This window comes from Rhinopithecus roxellana, chromosome 14, assembly GCF_007565055.1.
Source record: "Rhinopithecus roxellana isolate Shanxi Qingling chromosome 14, ASM756505v1, whole genome shotgun sequence".
In the NCBI taxonomy this organism is placed as follows: Eukaryota; Metazoa; Chordata; class Mammalia; order Primates; family Cercopithecidae; genus Rhinopithecus; species Rhinopithecus roxellana.
Genome location: NC_044562.1, coordinates 31060889 through 31081222, shown reverse-complemented (window position 1 = coordinate 31081222; position 20334 = coordinate 31060889). Strand labels below are relative to the sequence as shown.

The following is a 20334-nucleotide window of genomic DNA, read 5'->3' as shown; positions in this document are numbered from 1 at the left end:
GCTAGAGATTTTATTTTTTAAATTTTACCTCAAGTTCTGGGATACTGTGCAGAATGTACAGGTTCGTTACATAGATATAGATGTGCCATGGTGATTTGCTGCACCTATCAACCCATCATCTATGTTTAACCCACGCATGCATTAGGTATTTGTCCCAATGCTCTCCCCTCCCCTTGCCCCCCATCCCCCGACAGGCCCTAGTGTGTAATAGTCCCCTCTCTGTGTCCATGTGTTCTCACTGTTCAACTGCCACTTATGAGTGAAAACATGCAGTGTTTGGTTTTCTTTTCTCAGTTTGCTGAGAATGATGGCTTCTAGCTTCATCCATGTTCCTGCAAAGGACACGAACTCATTCTTTTTTATGGCTGCAATATTTTTAATTTTTTCCCCACCTGACTAACAAGTCTGGATCCTACACTAATTTTTAATTTCACTTGTACCATGATCCAAGTAGTCCCCATATATGCACAAGATTGTTTCTGGGTCTTTATTTTGCTCCAGGGATTAATGATTAAATCTAACGCATCCCCTGTAATAATCACCTCACTTAACGTTGTCTTTTCTAGATTTGAGACAAAGTCTTGTTCTATTGCCCAGGCTGGAGTGCATTGGCGTGATCACAGCTCACTGCAGCCTCGACCTCCTGGGCTCAAGTGATTCTCCTACCTTAGCCTCTTGAGTAGCTGGGGCTACCAGTCCATGCCACCACATGTGGCGAATTTTTTTTTTTTTTTGTAGAGACAGGGTCTCACCATATTACCAGGGCTGGTCTCAAACTTCTGGGCTCAAGCCATCCTCCTGCCTTGGCCTCCCAAAATCGCTAGGATTTACAGGGGTGAGTCACCACACCACACCAACATTAAGTCTTAATATCTGGCCATTCAAGCTATCTTCTTAAGCTTTCCTCAAAATTATCTTGACTATTCTTATAAGCTTACTTATAAGAAATAGAATTTAAGGCTGAGCACACTGGCTCATGCCTGTAAGCCCAGCACTCTGGGAGGTCAAGGAGGGAGGACTGCCTGAGGCATGGAGTTTGAGACCAGCCTGGCCAACACAAAGAGACCCCATCCATCTCTCTCTTTTTTTAATTAGTCAAGCATGGTGGCACACATCTGTAGTACCAGTTATTTGGCAGGCTGAGGCAGGAGGATTGCTTGAGCCCAGGAGTTAGAGTCTGCAGTGAGCTAGGATTGTGCCACTGTATTCCAGCCTAGGTGACAGAGGGAAACTCCACCTCAAAAAAAAAAAAAAAAGAAGTTTGGATTTTTTTTTTTGTGGGGGGGGTCCATAAAAAGTACTTTGTGAGACTTCAATGGAACTACCTTAATTTTTTTATTAATTTGGAGATAAATGATACCCTTGAGCTTTGTTTACTTAGGTCTTCCGTTATGTCCCCTAGTAATCCTTTTCTTCATAAAAATACATATTTTAGGCTGGGCACGGTGGCTCATGCCTGTAATCCCAGCATTTTGGGAGGCTGAGGCAGGTGGATCACGAGATCAGGAGATCTAGACCATCCTGGCTAACACGGTGAAACCCTGTCTCTACAAAAAATTAGCCAGGCGTGGTGGCAGGCACCTGTAGTCCCAGCTACTTAGGAGGCTGAGGCAGGAGAATGGTGTGAACCCGGGAGGCAGAACTTGCAGTGAGCCGAGATTGCGCCACTGCACTCGAGCCTGGGTGACAGAGCGAGACTCCGTCTCAAAAAACAAAACAAACAAACAAACAAAAAACACATTTTATTAGATTTATTCCTATCTACCTCACTGATTTTGTAATTCTTATAAATAGTACAGGTTGAGTATCCCTGAAATGCTTGGAAAGAAGAGTTTCAGGGTCAGGTGCGATAGCTCACACCTGTAATCCCAGTAATCCCAGCACTTTGGGAGGCCAAGGCGGGTGGATCACCTGAGGTCAGAAGTTCGACACCTGCCTGGCCAACATGGTGAAACCCCCTCCCTACTAAAAATACAAAAATTGGAGCTGGGTATGGTGGCTCACTCCTCTAATCCCAGCACTTTGGGAGGCCGAGGCGGGTGGATAACCTGAGGTCAGGAGTTCGAGACCAGCATGGCCAACATGGTGAAACCCCGTCTCTACTAAAAATAAAAAAATTAGCCAGGCGTGGTGGTAGGCGCCTGTAATCTCAGCTACTCGGGAGGCTGAGACAGGAGAACAGCTTGAACCCAGGAAGCAGAGGTTGCAGTGAGCCAAGATCGCGTCATTGCACTCCAGCCTGTGGGGCAAGAGCAAGATTTCGTCTCCCAAAAAAAAAAAAAAAAAAAAAGAAGAGTTTCAGATTTTGAAATACTGTATTTGTATTATGCTTACTGGTTGATCATCCCTAATCTGAAAGTCTGAAACACTCCAGCGAACATTTCCTTTGATCATGACCTTTTGTGCATTATATCAGCACTCAAAAAATTTCTAATGAAACTTTGAACATTTCAGATTTCAGATTTTTGGATCAGGAATACTCAATCTGTTTTCTGTTACAGTTTACATTTTATTATTGCTGGATTTAGGAACACCATTAATTTTGTGAATTGATCTTGTATTCCAGAAACCTTATAAAGCTGTTTTTCTTGGGGGGTCTTTTTTCATCTTTTTTTGGTGGAGAACAGGATGTTACTACGTTACCCAGGCAGGCCTTGAACTCCTGGGCTCAAGCTATCCCCTGCCTTTGCCTCCTTAAGTGCTGTGATAATAGCTGTGAGCCACCATACTCGGCCTTGAGCACTTTCATTTGTTCTAATAACCTCTGGTGATTCTCTTTGTGTTAAATATTTAACACATAATACTGTCTGCAAACTATGACAATTCTGTTTTTCCCCTTTTCAATTCCCAAACCTCTTTATTTCATTTTCTTGTCCTACTGCATTGGCTAAAACCTTCAGAACAGTATCACCCTCTTCTTGACTTTGATGGGAATACTTCTCAAAGTTCCATAATTGTAATGTGACTTAAGTTTTTGACAGGTAACTTTTCATCCAACTAGGAACACAATGCTCTGTTACTAATATGCTAAAAGTAGGTATCACCAATGGCTATCAAATAGTTTTAAAAATCTATCACAATCCCAAAAGTTTTCTAATGTTTACTTTTGATTTCTGGGATATACCGCACTCGGTCATTGTGTATCATTTTCAATGCCCTATTAGATTCAACTGTTAATACTTTATTTTGGATTCTTCTGTGTTTACATGTGAAAAACGATCTATAATTTTCTCTTCTCACATTGCTGTTACAAGGTTTTATTACATTCCTAGATTAGTTATGTAGCCTTTCCTGTTTTTGTAGAGATGGGGGTCTTGCTATCTTGCCAAGGCTAGTCTTAAACTCCTGGATTCAAGTGATCCTTCCACCTCGTCCTCTCAAAGTGCTGAGAGTATAGGTGTGAACCACTGCCCCACTCCCAGCCATCTTTAACATTTTAACGTGTCTATGTAATTGCAGCCTCCTCTGAAACTAAAGCTTGAAATGTTTTAATTTCCCTGAATCTTCTCTACTCCTGTATTTCTTCTATTGTCCAATGTTTTATTAATTATTTGCTTTTAATTCAACAACATCCTCCTTTGATAGAAAATATCAAGATGTATTTACACACATAAAATAACCCCAGAAGGATGTTACTTTATTTTTTTTGAGATGGAGTCTCGCTGTGTCACCCAGGCTGGAGTGCAGTGGCATGTCTTTGGCTCACTGCAACCTCCGCCTCCCAGGTTCAAGTGATTCTCCTGTCACAGCCTCCTGAGTAGCTGGGACTACAGGCACCCACCACCACACCTGCCTAATTTTTGTATTTTTAGTAAAGACAGGGTTTTGCCATGTTGGCCAGGCTGGTCTCGAACTCCTGACCCCAGATGACCCATTCATCTTGGCCTCCCAGAGTACCGGGGTTACAGGTGTAAGCCACCATGCCCAGCCAGAAGGATCTTATTAATAGTAACCGTGGTTATGTCTAAAAAGGAAAAATGAATACTAGGAGTTAGGAAAGAAAAGATTTACATCTTCTTTACTATATACACCCTATGTCATTTGAATTTTCTACCACATTCACTTATTAGCAAAAAGACAAACTTTAAAAATATTTAGAATAAAAAATATAGTTTAAAATTGTTTTTGTTCACTGATTTTTCTTACCACTCCTTCCTTGTTCAGTTTCTTCTTGATGAATGAATTCTATCTGTCTTTGCACATCTGAAAAATAACATTCTTGGTCAGGTGCAGTGGCTCCTGCCTATAATCCCAGCACTTTGGGAGGCGAAGGCAGGTGGATCACTTGAGCCCAGGAGTTTGAGACTAGCCTGGGCAACATGGTGAAACTCCATGTCTACAAAAAATAGCCAGGTGTGGTGGCACACACCTGTAGTCCCAGCTACTGGGGGGGTTGTGGGTGGGAGGATCACCTGAGCCTAGGAGGCTGAGGCTGCAGTGAGCCATGATTATGCCACTACACTCCAGGCTGGGTGACAGAGTGAGACCCTGCCTCAAAAATAAATAAATAAATACTGCATTCTTTGTCTATGTTCTTGAAATATAGTTAGCTAGGTATAGAAGTTTTTGATACTGTTACTCTGCTAATAATATCAAACTATCTGCTTCCTATTCCAATACTGTTAATGCCAATCTGATTTCTCCACTTTTACAGAGGATGTATTTTCTTTCTGGTAGCATCTAAAATTTTACAATATAATTTTTTTTCTAAGTTATATTTTAAGTTCAGGGGTACATGTACAGTTTTGTTGCATAGGTAAACTTGTGACATGGAGGTTTGTTATACAGATTATTTCATCACCCAGGTACTAAGCCTAGTACTCATTAGTTATTTTCCCCAATCCTCTCCCTCCTCTCACCCTCCAACAAGCCCCAGTGTGTGTGTTGTTCTACTCTATATGTCCATGTGTTCCCATCATTCAGCTCCCACTTATAAGTGAGAACATACGGCATTTGGTTTTGTTCCTGTGTTAGTTTGTTAAGGATAATGGACTCCAGCTCCATCCATGTCCCTGCAAAGGATATAATCTCATTTTTTTTTTATGGCTGCATAGTATTCCATGGTGTATATATATCACGTTCTTTATCCAGTCTATCATTGATGGGCATTTAGGTTGATTCCATGTCTTTGCTATTGTGAATAGTGCTGCAGTGAACATACACATGCATGTGTCTTTATAATAGAATGGTTTATATTTCTTTGGGTATATACCCAGTTATGGGATTGCTGGGTTGAATGGTTATTTTATTTTATTTTTTGAGACAGAGTTTTGCTCTGTTGCCCAGGTTAGAGTGCAGTGGTGCGATCCTGGTTTACTGCAACCTCTGCCTTCCAGGTTCAAGCGATTCTCCTGCCTCAGCCTCCCGAAGAGCTGGGATTTACAGGCACCTGCCCCCACACCTGGCTAATTTTTTTGTACTTTTTAGTAGAGATGGGGTTTCACCATGTTGCCTAGGCTGGTTCGAATGGTATTTCTGTCTTTAGGTTTTTGAGGAATGGCCACACTCTCTTCCACAGCGGTTGAACTAATTTATACTCCTACCAACAGTGTATACGCATTCCTTTTTCTCCACAACTTCACCGACATCTGTTATTTTTTGACAAAATGTGGACTTTTAAAAAAGTATTTGTTGTTTGGTATTTTTTCAGGCTTTTCAATGTGAGGACTTTCATCATTTTCATTTATTACTTCTTTGCCAATCTCCTTGCCTTTATTTTCCTTAGTCTTTTCTTCCAGAATACTGTTAAGACATGGAGGGTACACCAAGAAGACCAACGTAAGTCTCTTCATTTCATTTACTTTTATCATCTCTGTTTCCCTGCTATATTCCATGAACAAGCCTTCTTGACAAGGACTTAGTAGTTACTTCTGCCTGGCCATCTACCCTGCATAGGACTTTAAGTGGTCACAATTCTGGCTCCATGCAGGTAACAGTAAAGCAGAGGCTAATCATTGTTGTCCCATTTTCATGTCTTTGCACTCTACTCAGAGAGTAGGAAAGCAGCATATTTATGGTTCCAACCCAAAGTACTTATACACAACTGTTCCACTCTGGTTTACTAGCTTAAAGAGCTGTTCTGAACACTCACACCTGTAATCCTAGCACTCGGGAAGTCAAGGCAGGCACATCATGAGGTCAGGAGATCGAGACCATCCTGGCTAACACGGTGAAATCCTGTCTCTACTAAAAATACAAAAAAAGAGCTGGGCATGGTGGTGGGCACCTGTAATCCCAGCTACCTGGGAGGCTGAGGCAGGCTAATCACTCGAACCCAGGAGGCAGAGGTTGCAGTGAGCCGAGATTGCACCACTGCCCTCCAGCCTGGGTGACAGAGCGAGACTCCATCTCAAACAAACAAACAAACAAACAAACATATGACATAATAGGTCACCATTATATAGCATCTACATTAGACTACCATTACCCTCACCTTATTTTTTTTTTTTTAATTAAACTTTAAGTTCCGGGACACATGTGTAGAACGTGCAGGTTTGTTACATAGGTATACACGTGCCATGGTGGTTTGCTGTACCCATCAATCTATCATCTACTTTAGGTATTTCTCCTAATGCTATCCCTCCCCTAGTCTCCCACTCACGGACAGACCCGGTGTGTGATGTTCCCCTGCCTGTGTCCATGTGTTCTCATTGTTCAACATCCACTTATGAGTAAGAACATGTGGTGTTTGGTTTTCTGTTCCTGTGTCAGTTTGCTGAAAATGATGGTTTTCAGCTTCATTCACCTGCAAAGGACATGAACTCATCCATTTTTATGGCTGCATAGTATTCCATGGTATATATATGCCACATTTTCTTTATGCCATCTATCATTGATGGGCATTTGCCATTACCCTCACTTTTTACATTTAAAACCATCACCCCCTCTGTGCTGCATTGCATGGTCACACTTTCTCAACAAGTGCTTAGCAGGTATCTTATATATTTATTTATTTTTTTTCTTGAGACAGAGTCTCGCTCTGTCGCCCAGGCTGGAGCGCAGTGGCCGGATCTCAGCTCACTGCAAGCTCCGCCTCCTGGGTTCACGCCATTCTCCTGCCTCAGCCTCCTGAGTAGCTGGGACTACAGGCGCCCGCCACCTCGCCCGGCTAGTTTTTTATATTTTAGTAGAGACGGGGTTTCACCGTGTTAGCCAGGATGGTCTCGATCTCCTGACCTCGTGATCCGCCCGTCTCGGCCTCCCAAAGTGCTGGGATTACAGGCTTGAGCCACCGCGCCCGGCCGGTATCTTATATATTTATATCCAATAAATCTTTAAAAAAAAAAAAAAAAGCTTATCTATAGAATCAGCAATTAAATATCCAGCTAGCTTTTTCTAATTTATTAATAAAAGACACTCACTGATGTAATACAGCTTTTGATTTTTAAGGGAAATTCCTAAATTTGTGGAAGGTAGCTTAACAAATACAACAGCAACAAAAGGAAAATAAAAATGCTTCAGAGGAGAGAATTCTTAGGATGTTCATCCACATGGGATGGTAGAATATATATTGGTCCATAGTCTGATAACGTTGTCAGTCGCAATCTATGGTATCACTACAAAACTTCCCAGAGCCAGGTTTAAGAGCGTCTCCCACCTCAGCCTCCTATGTAGCTATCACTACAGGCACACAGCACCACGCCCAGCTAATTTTTAAAAATTTTTCTGTAGAGTGGTCAGACACAATGGCTTACACCTATAATCCCAACACTTTGGGAGGCCAAGAAAGGCAGATCACTTGAGGTCAGGAGTTTGAGATCAGCCTGGTCAACATGGTAGAATCCCGTCTCTACAAAAATTAGCTTGGCTTGTGGGCAGGCACCTGTAATCCCAGCTATGTGGGAGGTTGAGGCAAGGCTACAGAGAGCCAAGATAGCACCACTGTACTGTATCCAGCCCAGGTGACAGCGCGAGACTTGGTCTCAAAAAAAAAAAAATTCTGTAGAGGCCAGGAGCAATGGTTCAATACTTGTAACCCTAGCACTCTGGCACTCTGGAAAGCGGAGGTGGGAGGATTGTTTCAAGTCAGGAAATTTGAGACCAGCCTAGGCAACACAGTGAGATCTTGTCTCTCTTCTCTTTTTTTTTTTTTTTTTTTTTGAGACAGGGTCTTGTTCTGTTGCTCAAGCTGGAGTACAGTGGCATAATTATGGCTCACTGCAGCCTTGACCTCCCAGGCTCAAGTAATCCTTCCACCTCAGCCTCTCAAAGTGCTGGGATTACAGTGTGAGCCACTGTGCTCAGCCCATTTCTAGAATACTTTCTAACTAACATGTCAGGATTCTATGAGTCTCATCAATTTTGTTAAATTATCATATTCGCTTAAGATGATAATACATAGCCTATCCCATCATTCGATATTCTGAAAAAAAGGGCTCCTAAGTTTTTCACAAGTCATATAACCAATGCATACCTGTCTAAGTTAGCGCCACCAGAAGAGTGTTCCTTGGATCCAGCTCTGCTACCATAAAAGGATGATGACTGCAAAGGTAAAAGCCCTACAAAACAAATGAACAAAGGAAAAATGTAATTCCTAAATCAACCATTCAAGTTCATTTAAAAATAAAAGTATACATTAGTCCTGATTATATTTAACTCTTTTTTTCCTTCTCATCAAATACAGGAATACCTCATTTTATTGCTCTTTGCTTTATTGTGGCTCACAGATATTGCAGGTTTTTTTGTATTTTCTTTTTTTTAAACAAATTGAAGGCTGTGGCAACCCTGCACCAAGCAAGTCAATCAGTGTCATTTTCCTAACACTATATGCTCGCTCACTTCATGTCTGTGTCACATTTTGGTAATTCTTGCAATGTTTCAAACATTTAAATTATATCTATTACAGTGATCTGTGATCAGTGATCTTCGATGTTACTACTGTCACTGTTTTGGGGTACCACGAACTGCACCCATATAAGATGGCAAACTCAATTTATCTGACTGCTCCACCAAATAGTCACTATTACCCCATCTCTGTCTCTCTTCTTGGGCCTCCCTATTCTGAGACAAAATATTGAAATTAGGATAATTAATAACCCTACGACAACCTCTATGTTTTTAAGTGAAAGGAAGAGTTGCACATCTCATTTTAAATAAAAAGCTAGCAACAATTAAGCCCAGTCAGGAAGGCACGTCAAAAGCTGAGACAGGATGAAAGCTAGGCCTTTTGCACCAAACAGCCAATGCAAAGGAAAAGCTCTTGACAGAAATTAAAAGTGCTACTCAAGTAAACATGTGAATAACAAAGCAAAACAACCTTATTGCTGATGTGGACAAAGTTTTAGTGGTCTAGGCAGAAGATCAAACCAGCCACAATGTTCTCTTAAGCCAAAGCCTAATCCAGGGTAAAGGTCTAACTCTCTTTAATTCTATGAAGGCTGAGAGAGGCAGAAGAAAAATGTGAAGCTAGTAAGATATGGTTCATGAGGTTTAAGAAAAGAAGCCATCTCCACAGTATAAAAATACAAAGTGAAGCAGCAACTACTGAGTTATTAAGCAACTACTCAATAACTAGCTGCAGCAAGTTATTGAGATCTAGCTAAGATCACTGATGAAGGTGGCTACGTTAAACAACAGGTCTTCGAGATAGATGCAATAGCCTTATATTGGAAGAAGATGCCACCTAAGAGTTTCGTAGCTAGAGAGAAATCAATGCCTAGCTTCAAAGTTTCAAAGGACAGGCTGACTCTCTTGGTAGGGGCTAATGTGGCTGAGGACTTGAAGCTGAAGCCAATCCTCACTTACCATACTGAAAATACTAGGGCCCTTAAGAATTATGCTAAATTTACTTGCCTGTGCTCTAGAAATGGAACAGTGAAACCTAGATGACAACACATCTGTTTGCCGTATGGCCCAGGCTGGTCCCAACTGGATTTCTAATACTTTAAAATATTTTAGCCAAGTATTGGGTACAAATCGGCATCCAATAACTAACACCAGATTAGGCCGGGCATGGTGGCTCACACCTGTAATCCCAGCACTTTAGGAGGCCGAGGCAGGTGGATAACTTGCATTCAGGATTTCAAAACTAGCCTGGCCAATATGGTGAAACCTCGTCTCTACTAAAAATACAAAAATTAGCCAGGCCTGATAGCACACACCTGTAGTCCCAGCTACTCGAGAGGCTGAGGCAGGAGAATCACTTGAACCCGGGAGGCAGAGGTTGCAGCGAGACGATATTGTGCCACTGCACTCCAACCTGGGCGACAGAGCGAAACTCTGTCTCAAAATATATATATAAATAAATAAAAATAAAAATAATGTACAGATGTATGTCCAGGGTTAGGTTTTTATTTCTAGTCTAATAAATATATAATAAACGAGCACCTTATTTATTGTAAGATCAAACACTTACCTGATGTCCTATTCTCTTCTGACTGTTTCAAAGTCAGCTGCTTTTCTCTACTGCTGGTTAAATACTTTCTGGAAGGATCTGTCATGGCCTTGTTGTTCCTATAGTTAATAATTTTACATCAATATAGTATAAGTGTATAAAAATATTGTTCTTAATTTTAAATAGTTGTCATTAAAACATTTACATTTCAAGTGCTGAATTCATTGATATGCTTGAAAATTAAGCTACAAGATTGTTAGTCTCAAAAGGTCAATGACTTAAACAAATGAGAATTACAAAAATAATCTTTAATTACCATCTCAAGAGCCAATTCAATCCGTGATTCTGATTAACTTAGCAAAAGTAAAGGAGGATTTTCTTTAAATAAAAGTCAAATCAAAGACATTATTAGATTTTCTTGGCCAAAAGCAAGACCAGATAAAATGACTCAGCTAAGACCAAAAGAATCAATTAAAAAGTAAACTGTGGCCAGGTGCGGTGGCTCACGCCTGTAATCCCAGCACTTTGGGAGGCTGAGGCGGGCAGATCACGAGTTCAGGAGTTTGAGACCAGTCCGGTCAACATAGTGAAACCTCGTCTCAACTAAAAATACAAAAATTAGCCAAGCATGGTGGCGCGTGCCTGTAGTTCCAGCTACTTGGGAGGCTGAGGCAGGAGAATCTCTTGAACCCAGGAGGTGGAGGTTGCAGTGGGCCAAGATCACGTGACTACACTCCAGCTTGGGCAACAGAGTGAGACTTAGTCTTAAAAAAAAAAAAAAGTAAACTGTTCAAGCTTGGTAGTTTATAGATTTACAAAGAAAAACAAATCAGGCTGGGCGTGGTGGCTCAAGCCTGTAATCCTAGCAGTTTGGGAGGCCGAGGCGGGTGGATCACCTGAGGTTAGGAGTTTGAGACCAGCCTGGCCAACATGGGAAACCCGGTCTCTACTAAAAACACAAAAATTAGCCGGGAGTGGTGGCAGGCATCTGTAATCCCAGCTACTCAGGAGGCTGAGGCAGAAGAATCACTTGAACCCAGGAGGCAGAGGTTGCAGTGAGCCAGGGATCACGCCATTGCACTCCAGAATGGGTGACAAGAGCGAGACTTCGTCTCAAAAAAAGAAAAGAAAAGAAAAGAAAAGTCAAAATCAAAACTATATATTCCACATGAATAGAAATACTATTAGATTAGTGGCAACAGCATTTTAATTTATATTGATTAAAATTCTTTAGGATCATGAATACAAAGTTAAAAGCCCTTTTCTCCCCTGTATTATTTTCAAATACCTCAACCCATATAAGTAGAGAGCATCCATTCAAATAAATGTTCATGCTTTAACAGTGCTAATTTAAAGGGAACCATCATGAAGTAAGCCTCTGGCAGACAATGCCTAAGTGTGCTCCACCTAGATTCCCTCTGACTCATTTTTGTATTCTCTCTTCCATACCTTCACACCAACTTATGTTTTTGATAGCCAGTACCAACGACTCTTCTTTACAGGACTGCCCTCAAGTTACTAGAGATACTTTGCCTGTAATCTCAGAGTCACAAACAAAGCCAGGCGCTACAGTAGAGAAGCCCAGCTCTCTTGATTTGGATTAAAACAACTTTACGATAGAAGCTACATAACAGATTTCTCTAATATCAGGATGAAGACTAACCTTCATGTCCTTGTGTGACTTCTCCAGGATCACATCCATGCTTTGTTTCCTGCCCTTAACTATACTGCTTTCCTTACTCCCTTCACTATCTTCTCTGGGAGTACTTCCTCAGTAATTCATATACACACTAATCTCCATTTCAGATTCTGCTTCTGGGCAACATAATCTACAACAGCTGGTACTAAAAGTGGGCCTAGGAAGCACACTCTAAGGATAGGATTCTGGAATTGGACCCTTGTTTGGCAATGGCAACAGAAATTCTGTTGCTGATAGTAATACCTCTGACATCTTATAGTGTTACAATTGCTAAGATTTTCATCTCTGGTGAATTAGGATGAAACAAGGTAGAGAAGGATAGGGCTCAGGCAGTATCTCCAGTATTTTAGAAATGTGGTAGAATGATTACACAATAGATTTTATTGGGGTAATGGAAATGTTCTGAAACTAGATAATGATGATGCAACATACCTCAAAAAATTTACCAAAAATAATTAACTTACATACCCTTAAAATGGGTCAATTACATGGTATGTAAATTGTACCTTAATAAAGTTGTTTTAAAAATGTCCCAAATTATTTCACTCCCTATATTCAAGCTTCTCATCATAAATTCAGTCTATTTCTTCATCCCTTAATGGGGCTAGTCCTGTGATTTCCTTTTCCCAAAACAATGTGAGAGAAGTTAACACTGTGTGAGTTCTGACCCTAAGCCTAAAGGTGCCCTACAGGTTTCCACTCACTCTCTTGGAACCCTGCCACTGCTATGTGAATAATCCCAGGCTAGCCTGTTAACAGTGGAATAGCCCAATCACCCTCACTACCCAATGGCCAGTTAAATGAATGAGTCCATCCTAGATCAGTCAAACTCTAGCCAAACCATCTACTGATCACAGATGTGTAACAAAATTAGAATCCAGGTACTGTGAGCCAAACTGGGTCCAGATAAACAGAACCACCCAGGTGACCATAAACTCATAAGCAAAAATAAATAGTTACTATTTCAAGTCACTAAATTTTAGAGTGGTTTGGATACAGCAACAGATAACAGATGCAGGTGATATAGGGTAAATAATCATCAAAAAGACTATGGTATTGACTGGCTGATGCTGAGTATTTCTGTGTTCAAGAGAGAAGACAGGCTCAGTTGAGCCAATTACCAACTTAAAGGACAAAGACAATGTGGAGAGTTACCCACAGGAGAGTTGCAGTCCAGACCTTGTAGAGCAAGACCATGCTGTCTGCAGCCAAAAATTACACCTCATCTGTAAAGTATGGCATATTACTCTTGGCATATTATTAAGCCCTGGAAGAGACAGAGCATCTGACTGATTGATGGTCATCAAGGGACTGTGCAACCAGAGCTAACCATCAGGAGCTGGGCACTATCACACCCATGAAGTCATAAGACCAGGAGAGTACAACAGCAATCTATCATAAAATGGAAGCAGGTATATTGGAATTGGGCCCAAGTAAGAAAGCAGAGATGACAAGAACATGCCTTAGGGGCATTTCCAACGTCAAGCTGAAACGAGGAGTAAACCTGGGCCTGATTAATGGATAGGTTATCTTGGTACATTGGTACAAACTGCAAATAAACTACTGCTGCACTATACTCCCACTAAGGGACTGCCTTGAAAGATAGTGGTGAGGGGAAATCCTCCACTGTGCAGAGCTTTGAGACATGCATCTCATCATCTACTTTGTATGGACAGAGAAGTGGGTCATAGACTCCTGGGTGGTGGCAAATGATCTGAATGAATAGTCAGGGGCTTGGAACGAGCAAGCCTGGAAGATTAGAGAGAAATGATTTATGGAAGAGGTATATGGATAGACTTATGGGAGTATGGACAAAGAGTGATCTGTTTTACATGTTAATGCTCACCAGAGAACAACACTGAAGAGACACTAAACAATCAGCAGGATAACTTGTCCAGTGCATGTCAGCCAGCCTCTGTCCTTAGACATTCTGTTATCTACAAAGGGACCATGAATAATATGTCCAGTGCATGTCAGCCAGCTTCTGTCCTTAGACATTCCATTATTTCCACAAAGGGACCTTGAATAATATAACAGCTATGGTGGCAGATAGCAGCTATAAAAAATGGGTTCCCCTTCACCAAGGTTTATCTACTGTGGCTGCTTAATGTCCAATTGGTTAACAGCAAAGACCAAGCCCCTGATCCAAGGGCATCCCTTGAGGAAACTAGTCATTTGGTAGCAAATTGATTATATCAGATTTTTTCCACACCAAAAAAGACAGCAATTAATCCTTATTGGGACTGACAATACTCTAGACACAGTAGTTCCCCCTTGTCTTCAGGGTACGCGTTCTAAGACCCACAACGAATATGATGAAATTCACAGATAGTACTGAAACCACAGATAGTACTGAACTCAACTGCCATCAACTGGAACAAATTCTGTTCATGGCTTCCACCCACAAATTTAATGCTACTTTATTTTTTTATTTTTGAGACAGGGGCTTGCTCTGCTGCCCAGGTTGGAATACAGTGGTGTGATCTTGGCTCACGGCAACCTCTGCCTCCCAGGCTCAAGCGATCCTCCCACCTTAGCCTCCCAAGTAGCTGGGACTACAGGTACATGTCACCACACCTGGCTAATTTTTGTAGAGATGAGATCTTGCTATGTTGCCCAGGCTGGTCTTCAACTCTGACTCAAGCCATCCACCTGCCTCGGCCTCCCAAAGTGCTGGGATTGCAGGTATTAGCCACCGTGCCCGACCTGCCCTTAGTTTCCATTCTAACTAAGCAATTACCCTGTACTGTGGCTGCACTTTCGCAGTTTGAGGTGCAACACAAAAACTAACATACATATTTTTTTCCTTCTTCACAATTCCATGGATAGAAGATTCATTCTTACCATAGATCTTCGCAACCACAGCAAAAGATTCTTTTTATTGGCTGGGCACGGTAGCTCACACCCATAATCCCAGCACTTTGGGAGGCTGAGGCGGGCAGATCACTTGAGCTCAGGAGTTTGAGACCAGCCTGAGCAATGTGGTGAAATCCCATTTCTACAAAAAATACAAAAATTAGCTAGGTGTGGTGGTGCATGCCTGTAGTCTCAGCTGCTTGGGAGGCTGAAGTGGAAGGATTGCCTGAGCCCGGGAGGCGGAGGTTGCAGTGAGCCAAGATTGTGTCACTGCACTCCAGCCTGGGTAATAGCGCAAGATTGTCTCAAAAAAAAAAAAAAAAAAACCTGGCCAGGCGCAGTGGCTCATGCCTGTAATACCAGCACTTTGGGAGGCCAAGGTGGGCGGATCACGACGTCAGAAGTTCAAGACCAGCCTGGCTAACATGGTGAAACCCCATCCCTACTAAAAATACAAAAATTAGCTGGGCAAGACGACAGGTACCTGTGATCCCAGCTACTCAGGAGGCTGGGGCAGGAGAATTGTGTGAAAACAGGAGGCAGAGGTTGCAGTGAGCTGAGATCACGCCACTGCACCTCAGCCTGGGTGACAGAGTGAGACTCTGTCTCAAAAAATAAAAAAAAAGAAAAGAAAAATCTTTTTTTTCTTTCTTTGTTGAGAGCTTTTACCTTTTCACTTAAAGGAGGCACTTTACAGTTTCTCTTTGGCACATCTGAATTGCCAGCATCACTACTGTGGTGCTTTGGATAATTATTAAGTAATATAAGAGTTACTTAACATAAACACAGCAATAGTCTCACAGTTGGTCTGATAACCAAGACTGGCTACTAAGTGACTAATGGGCGGGTAGCATATACAGTGTGGAGCCACTAAACAAAGGAATGATTCACATCCCAGGCCAGATAGAATGGGACAGCTCAAGGTTTCGTTGTGCTACTAAAAACAGTGCACCATTTAAAACCTATGTATTAGGGCTAGGTGCAGTAGTTTTCACCTATAATCCCCAGCACTTTGGGAGGCCAGGGTAGGAGGATTATTTGAAGCCAAGAGTTCAAGACCAGCCTGAGCAACATAGCAAGACTGTATCCCTACAAAAATAAAAATAGCCAAGACTAGCCAGGCATTTGCTACATGCCTACAGTTCTATTTGGGAGGCTGAGGCTTGACTGCTTGAGCCCAGGAGTTGGAGGCTGTAGTGAGCTATGACCACACCAGTGCACTCCAGCCTGGTCTGCAGCAAGACCTTGTCTCAAAACCAAAACAAAACTTATGAATTATTTATTTCTGGAATTTTCCATTTAACATATTTGGACCAAGGTTGACCATCGGTAACTGAAACCATAGAAAGTAAAATCATGCATAAGGGGGAACTACTATATACATTTGCCTACGCTGTCTACAGTGCCTTGACCAGCATTACTATCCAAGGACTCATAGGAGTATCTCATTCACTAACAAGAAAACTCACATAGTACCTCAGAACGAGGATTCCACTTTGCAGAATAGGAGGTACAACAACAGCATATGACCAGAAGATCCACAGTTCCTACCACATACAGTACTACCCCAAAGCTGCTGGCCTGATAAAGTGTGGCAATACCCTTTAAAAGTGCAGTATGCAGAGGATCTCACTAAGAATAGGGTGGTCTTCAAGATACGAACAAATTATTCTATTTATAAAAAATACATGGGTCCAGCAACCAAGAAGTAGAAGCAGGAGGCGCCCCATTTGCCATTATTTTTCAATAACTCACTTGGAGAATTTGTGCTTTCTGTCTCTCCAAATTAGATTTTGTGGGTCCTACTTCCCAGAGGGGGTGCTTTTTAATTAAGGACAGTTAAAGAACAATTAAACCTGAAGTTATGGCTGTTACTTAGTTATTTTGAGCTCCTCATGCAGGCAGATTCACAGAAAAGGAAAGGAGTTACCATACTGGCAGGTGTAAATGACTATTATAAGGAAGAAGGGTTGCTGCTATATAATGAGGGCAGTGAGGAATTTATCGGGAATAAGGGGGATTCACTAGGGTGCCTTTTAATGCTCTCATGCTCAATGAGCACAGCTCTCATGTAATTATAATGGGCAATTACAACAACCACAGCCTGACAAGCACATGGTGACTAAAGGTTCAAATCCCTCAGATGAAGATCTTGGTAATGCCATTCAGTCAAACCATCAAGATGAGCAGAAGTGTTAATAGAGGAAGCATGGAATTGATGGTAGGAAGAGATGTCAATATGGGCCCTAAGATCACCTGCAGCAACACACTGTAGTTAATCCCACTAAGCCTCCTTTTGGAAGATTCTTCCCCAAAAGTGGGAAGCAACAATATGAAGAATCCATGACAAAATGGAATAAACTTAATACAAGACAGGAGTCAATATAAACGGTACAAGCTACGGGAAGGGGGAACCATAGTACCAACTCTTTTAGTGGACAACGGTGATGTTCCATCAGAGTCCCTAAGATCCTTTTTATCCTTTACACACCCCTAAACTGTGTATTTTCAATGTGGTTCACCAGTCAGCATCTGTAGTTCTTTAGAGGACTGCATCTGAACTACTTAAAACATTTTGCCCACCTGGACAGAGCCAGAGCAACTGGTAACCAAGGACAGTCCAGTATGAAAATATGAAAGCCCAGTCTCCCTGCCTCAAGCTGGGACAACCCAAGAGTTTCCCTGCTAGATCAAGATGAAGCCTATTCTCCGTGGTACTTTTACCTGAGATCACACTCTTCCTTGGCTTCCTCTTCTTCTCTGGCCTGCTTCTCCCACTCCGTTATTTGTCTCCTCTATAAGCACTGCTTTAAATGTCATTTGCACAAGTATACTCATCTAGGTGAGCTTCTAAGGAGTGCAAACTTAAAAAAAATCTAGATGTGATGGTGTAAAAAGTATTAGTAACCCAGAACAAGGATCAGTAACCTAGTTCTTATCAGACAGACTTCTAATTGGAACAACTGGGACTTCCCAAAAGTGTAGTGAATGTACTAGACTGGCATGCACAACCACGTTCTGGTGTACCTCCCTGATGTGCAGAAACAAGAATGCTAATAAAGTAACCCTACATTTCTTAGTTAGTGTTCTGGATCAGATTGAAAATAAGGCAATTGAGGTCTGCCTCCGTGATGAGGAGGAGGAGGAGGAGGTGGAGGTGGAAGGAGAGGGAGGAGGAGAAGGAGGCCCCATCGCGGCCTTCACCGCCGCCAACGGGGCTGTCCCTGTAGCTCCCGATGTAGTTTGAGGTCTTGAAATCTCCGCCAAGCTCTGCCTCGGCGAGTCGAGGTGCCTCCGTCGCCTTTAGCGACACCCCCCCCGGGCCCCCTCAGCTTACAAAACACTACACAGCAAAATAATGATCTGCTAGACTGCTAACCCGAGCATCCAGCTTCCACAATGCCTGTGCAGGCAGCTCAATGGACAGAATTTCTGTCCTGTCCTGTCTGCTATAATGAATTTGATGAGAATGTGCACAAACCCATCAGTTTAGGTTGTTCACACACTGTTTGCAAGACCTGCTTGAATAAACTTCATCGAAAAGCTTGTCCTTTTGACCAGACTGCCATCAACACAGATATTGATGTACTTCCTATCAACTTCGCACTTCTCCAGTTAGTTGGAGCCCAGGTACCAGATCATCAGTCAATTAAGTAATCTAGGTGAGAATAAACACTATGAGGTTGCAAAGAAATGCGTTGAGGATTTGGTACTCTACTTAAAATCACAAAGTGGAGGTAAAGGTGTAGCTAGTTTGAACCAGAGTGCACTGAGCCATCCAATGCAAAGGAAACTGGTGACACTTGTAAACTGTCAACTGGTGGAGGAAGAAGGTCGTGTAAGAGCCACGTAAGCAGTTAGTTCCCTTGGAGAAAGAACTGTAACAGAACTGATATTACAGCACCAGAACCCTCAGCAGTTGTCTGCCAATCTATGGGCCGCTGTCAGGGCTAGAGGATGCCAGTTTTTAGGGCCAGGTAAGATAGGTTACTATCTTATCTTTTTTATTAGCTATTGGGGCTTGAGAATGCCAATTTCTGGAGCTCGGTGAATCCTGAAACTCAACCCGTCTTTATATGCACAAATATTGATATAATTAAAGATAAATTTGTTTTTGTTGTTGTTAAAAAAATAAAATAAAATAAAATAAGGCAATTACATGCAAGATTTGGAAAGTGTAAATAAGGCAGAAGCATTACTATTCCACTATTTTTGATGCTAAATATCACCTTGGTTTTTCTGTACAGGGTTTCCAATCTCAGAAGTGACAGCATGGTTCTAGAGATGACAGCTTTCATGACAGATTCCAATTCAGCTGTTAGCTTCATGATAGAATAGCTGGGAGCATCTTTGGTGATCTGGTTTGAGGCAAACCTCTCAAAATAATTCCTGAAAACTTAACTTAGAGCCTGTCTTTTCAACTATTCTAATGATTCTGTAAGCCATTTAATATTTATTGTGTACAAATACCTTTGTGCATAAACTCGCTAGAGTGAATTTTGTTTCCTTCAACTAGACCTTGAATATACAAAATTTGTTATTAAAAGTGGGGTGCTAACATAACAAACCTAAAGTACGTAGCAGTGGCTTAGTAAGAGGGTAGGGAGGTAAGAATACCGATATTACAGATTAGAAAGGTGGTGACCATTTTATGCCTTAGTAAAATATTTGATAAACACGGTCATATTAATGTCTTGAAAGGCAGATCTCATACTCACTGAACCTATAGCTCTACAGTAAAAGAGTACAATTAAGGATACTGGTCTGTGTTAGTGCTACTTTTTGCTTTCAACAAGGTCCTATTTGAGACATATGAATTTAGGCCAAAGCTAACGAGCTTGCAACCAGTGATGAAAAGAAACATAACGGGCCAGGCGCGGTGGCTAACGTCTGTAATCCAGCACTTTGGGAGGCTGAGGCGGGCAGATCACGAGGTCAGGAGATCGAGACCATCCTGGCTAACACTGTGAAACCCCGTCTCTACTAAAAATACAAAAAAATTAGCTGGGCGTGGTGGCGGGCGCCTGTAGTCCCAGCTACTTGGGAGGCTGAGGCAGGAGAATGGCATGAACCCGGGAGGCGGAGCTTGCAGTGAGCCAACATTGCACCACTGCACTCCAGCCTGGGAGACAGAGTGAGACTCTGTCTCCAAAAAAAAAAAAAAAGAAACATAGCGGACAGGCATGGTGGCTCACGACTATAATTCCAGCACCTTGGGAGGCCAAGGAAGGCAGATCACCTGAGGTCAGAAGTTCGAGACCAGCCTGGCCAACACAGTGAAACCCTGTCTCTACTCAAAATACAAAAATTAGTCAGGCATGGTGGTGCACACCTGTAATCCTAGCTACTTGGGAAGCCGAGGCAGGGGAATCACTTGAACCCGAGAGGCAGAAGTTGCAGTGAGCTGAGATGGCACCATTGCACTCTAGCCTGGGCGACAGCACAA

At 42.1% G+C, this 20334-nt stretch overlaps 1 protein-coding gene and 1 pseudogene across 5 annotated transcripts in view; one reads left to right on the top strand and one right to left on the bottom strand.

The window, feature by feature from the left end:
* The window catches only part of USP37 (ubiquitin specific peptidase 37), a 121782-nt gene that overhangs the window by 75091 nt on the left and 26357 nt on the right, over positions 1-20334 (bottom strand). For all 5 annotated transcript variants that reach the window (XM_030916218.1, XM_030916214.1, XM_030916217.1 and 2 more), the window contains 2 exons: positions 10355-10452; positions 8414-8498 (listed from right to left, as the gene is read on the bottom strand). In XM_030916218.1, coding sequence (XP_030772078.1) covers positions 8414-8498; positions 10355-10452 — 183 coding nt within the window. The remainder of the gene's footprint in view (positions 1-8413; positions 8499-10354; positions 10453-20334) is intronic.
* On the top strand, positions 18215-18939 carry LOC115893189 (annotated as a pseudogene).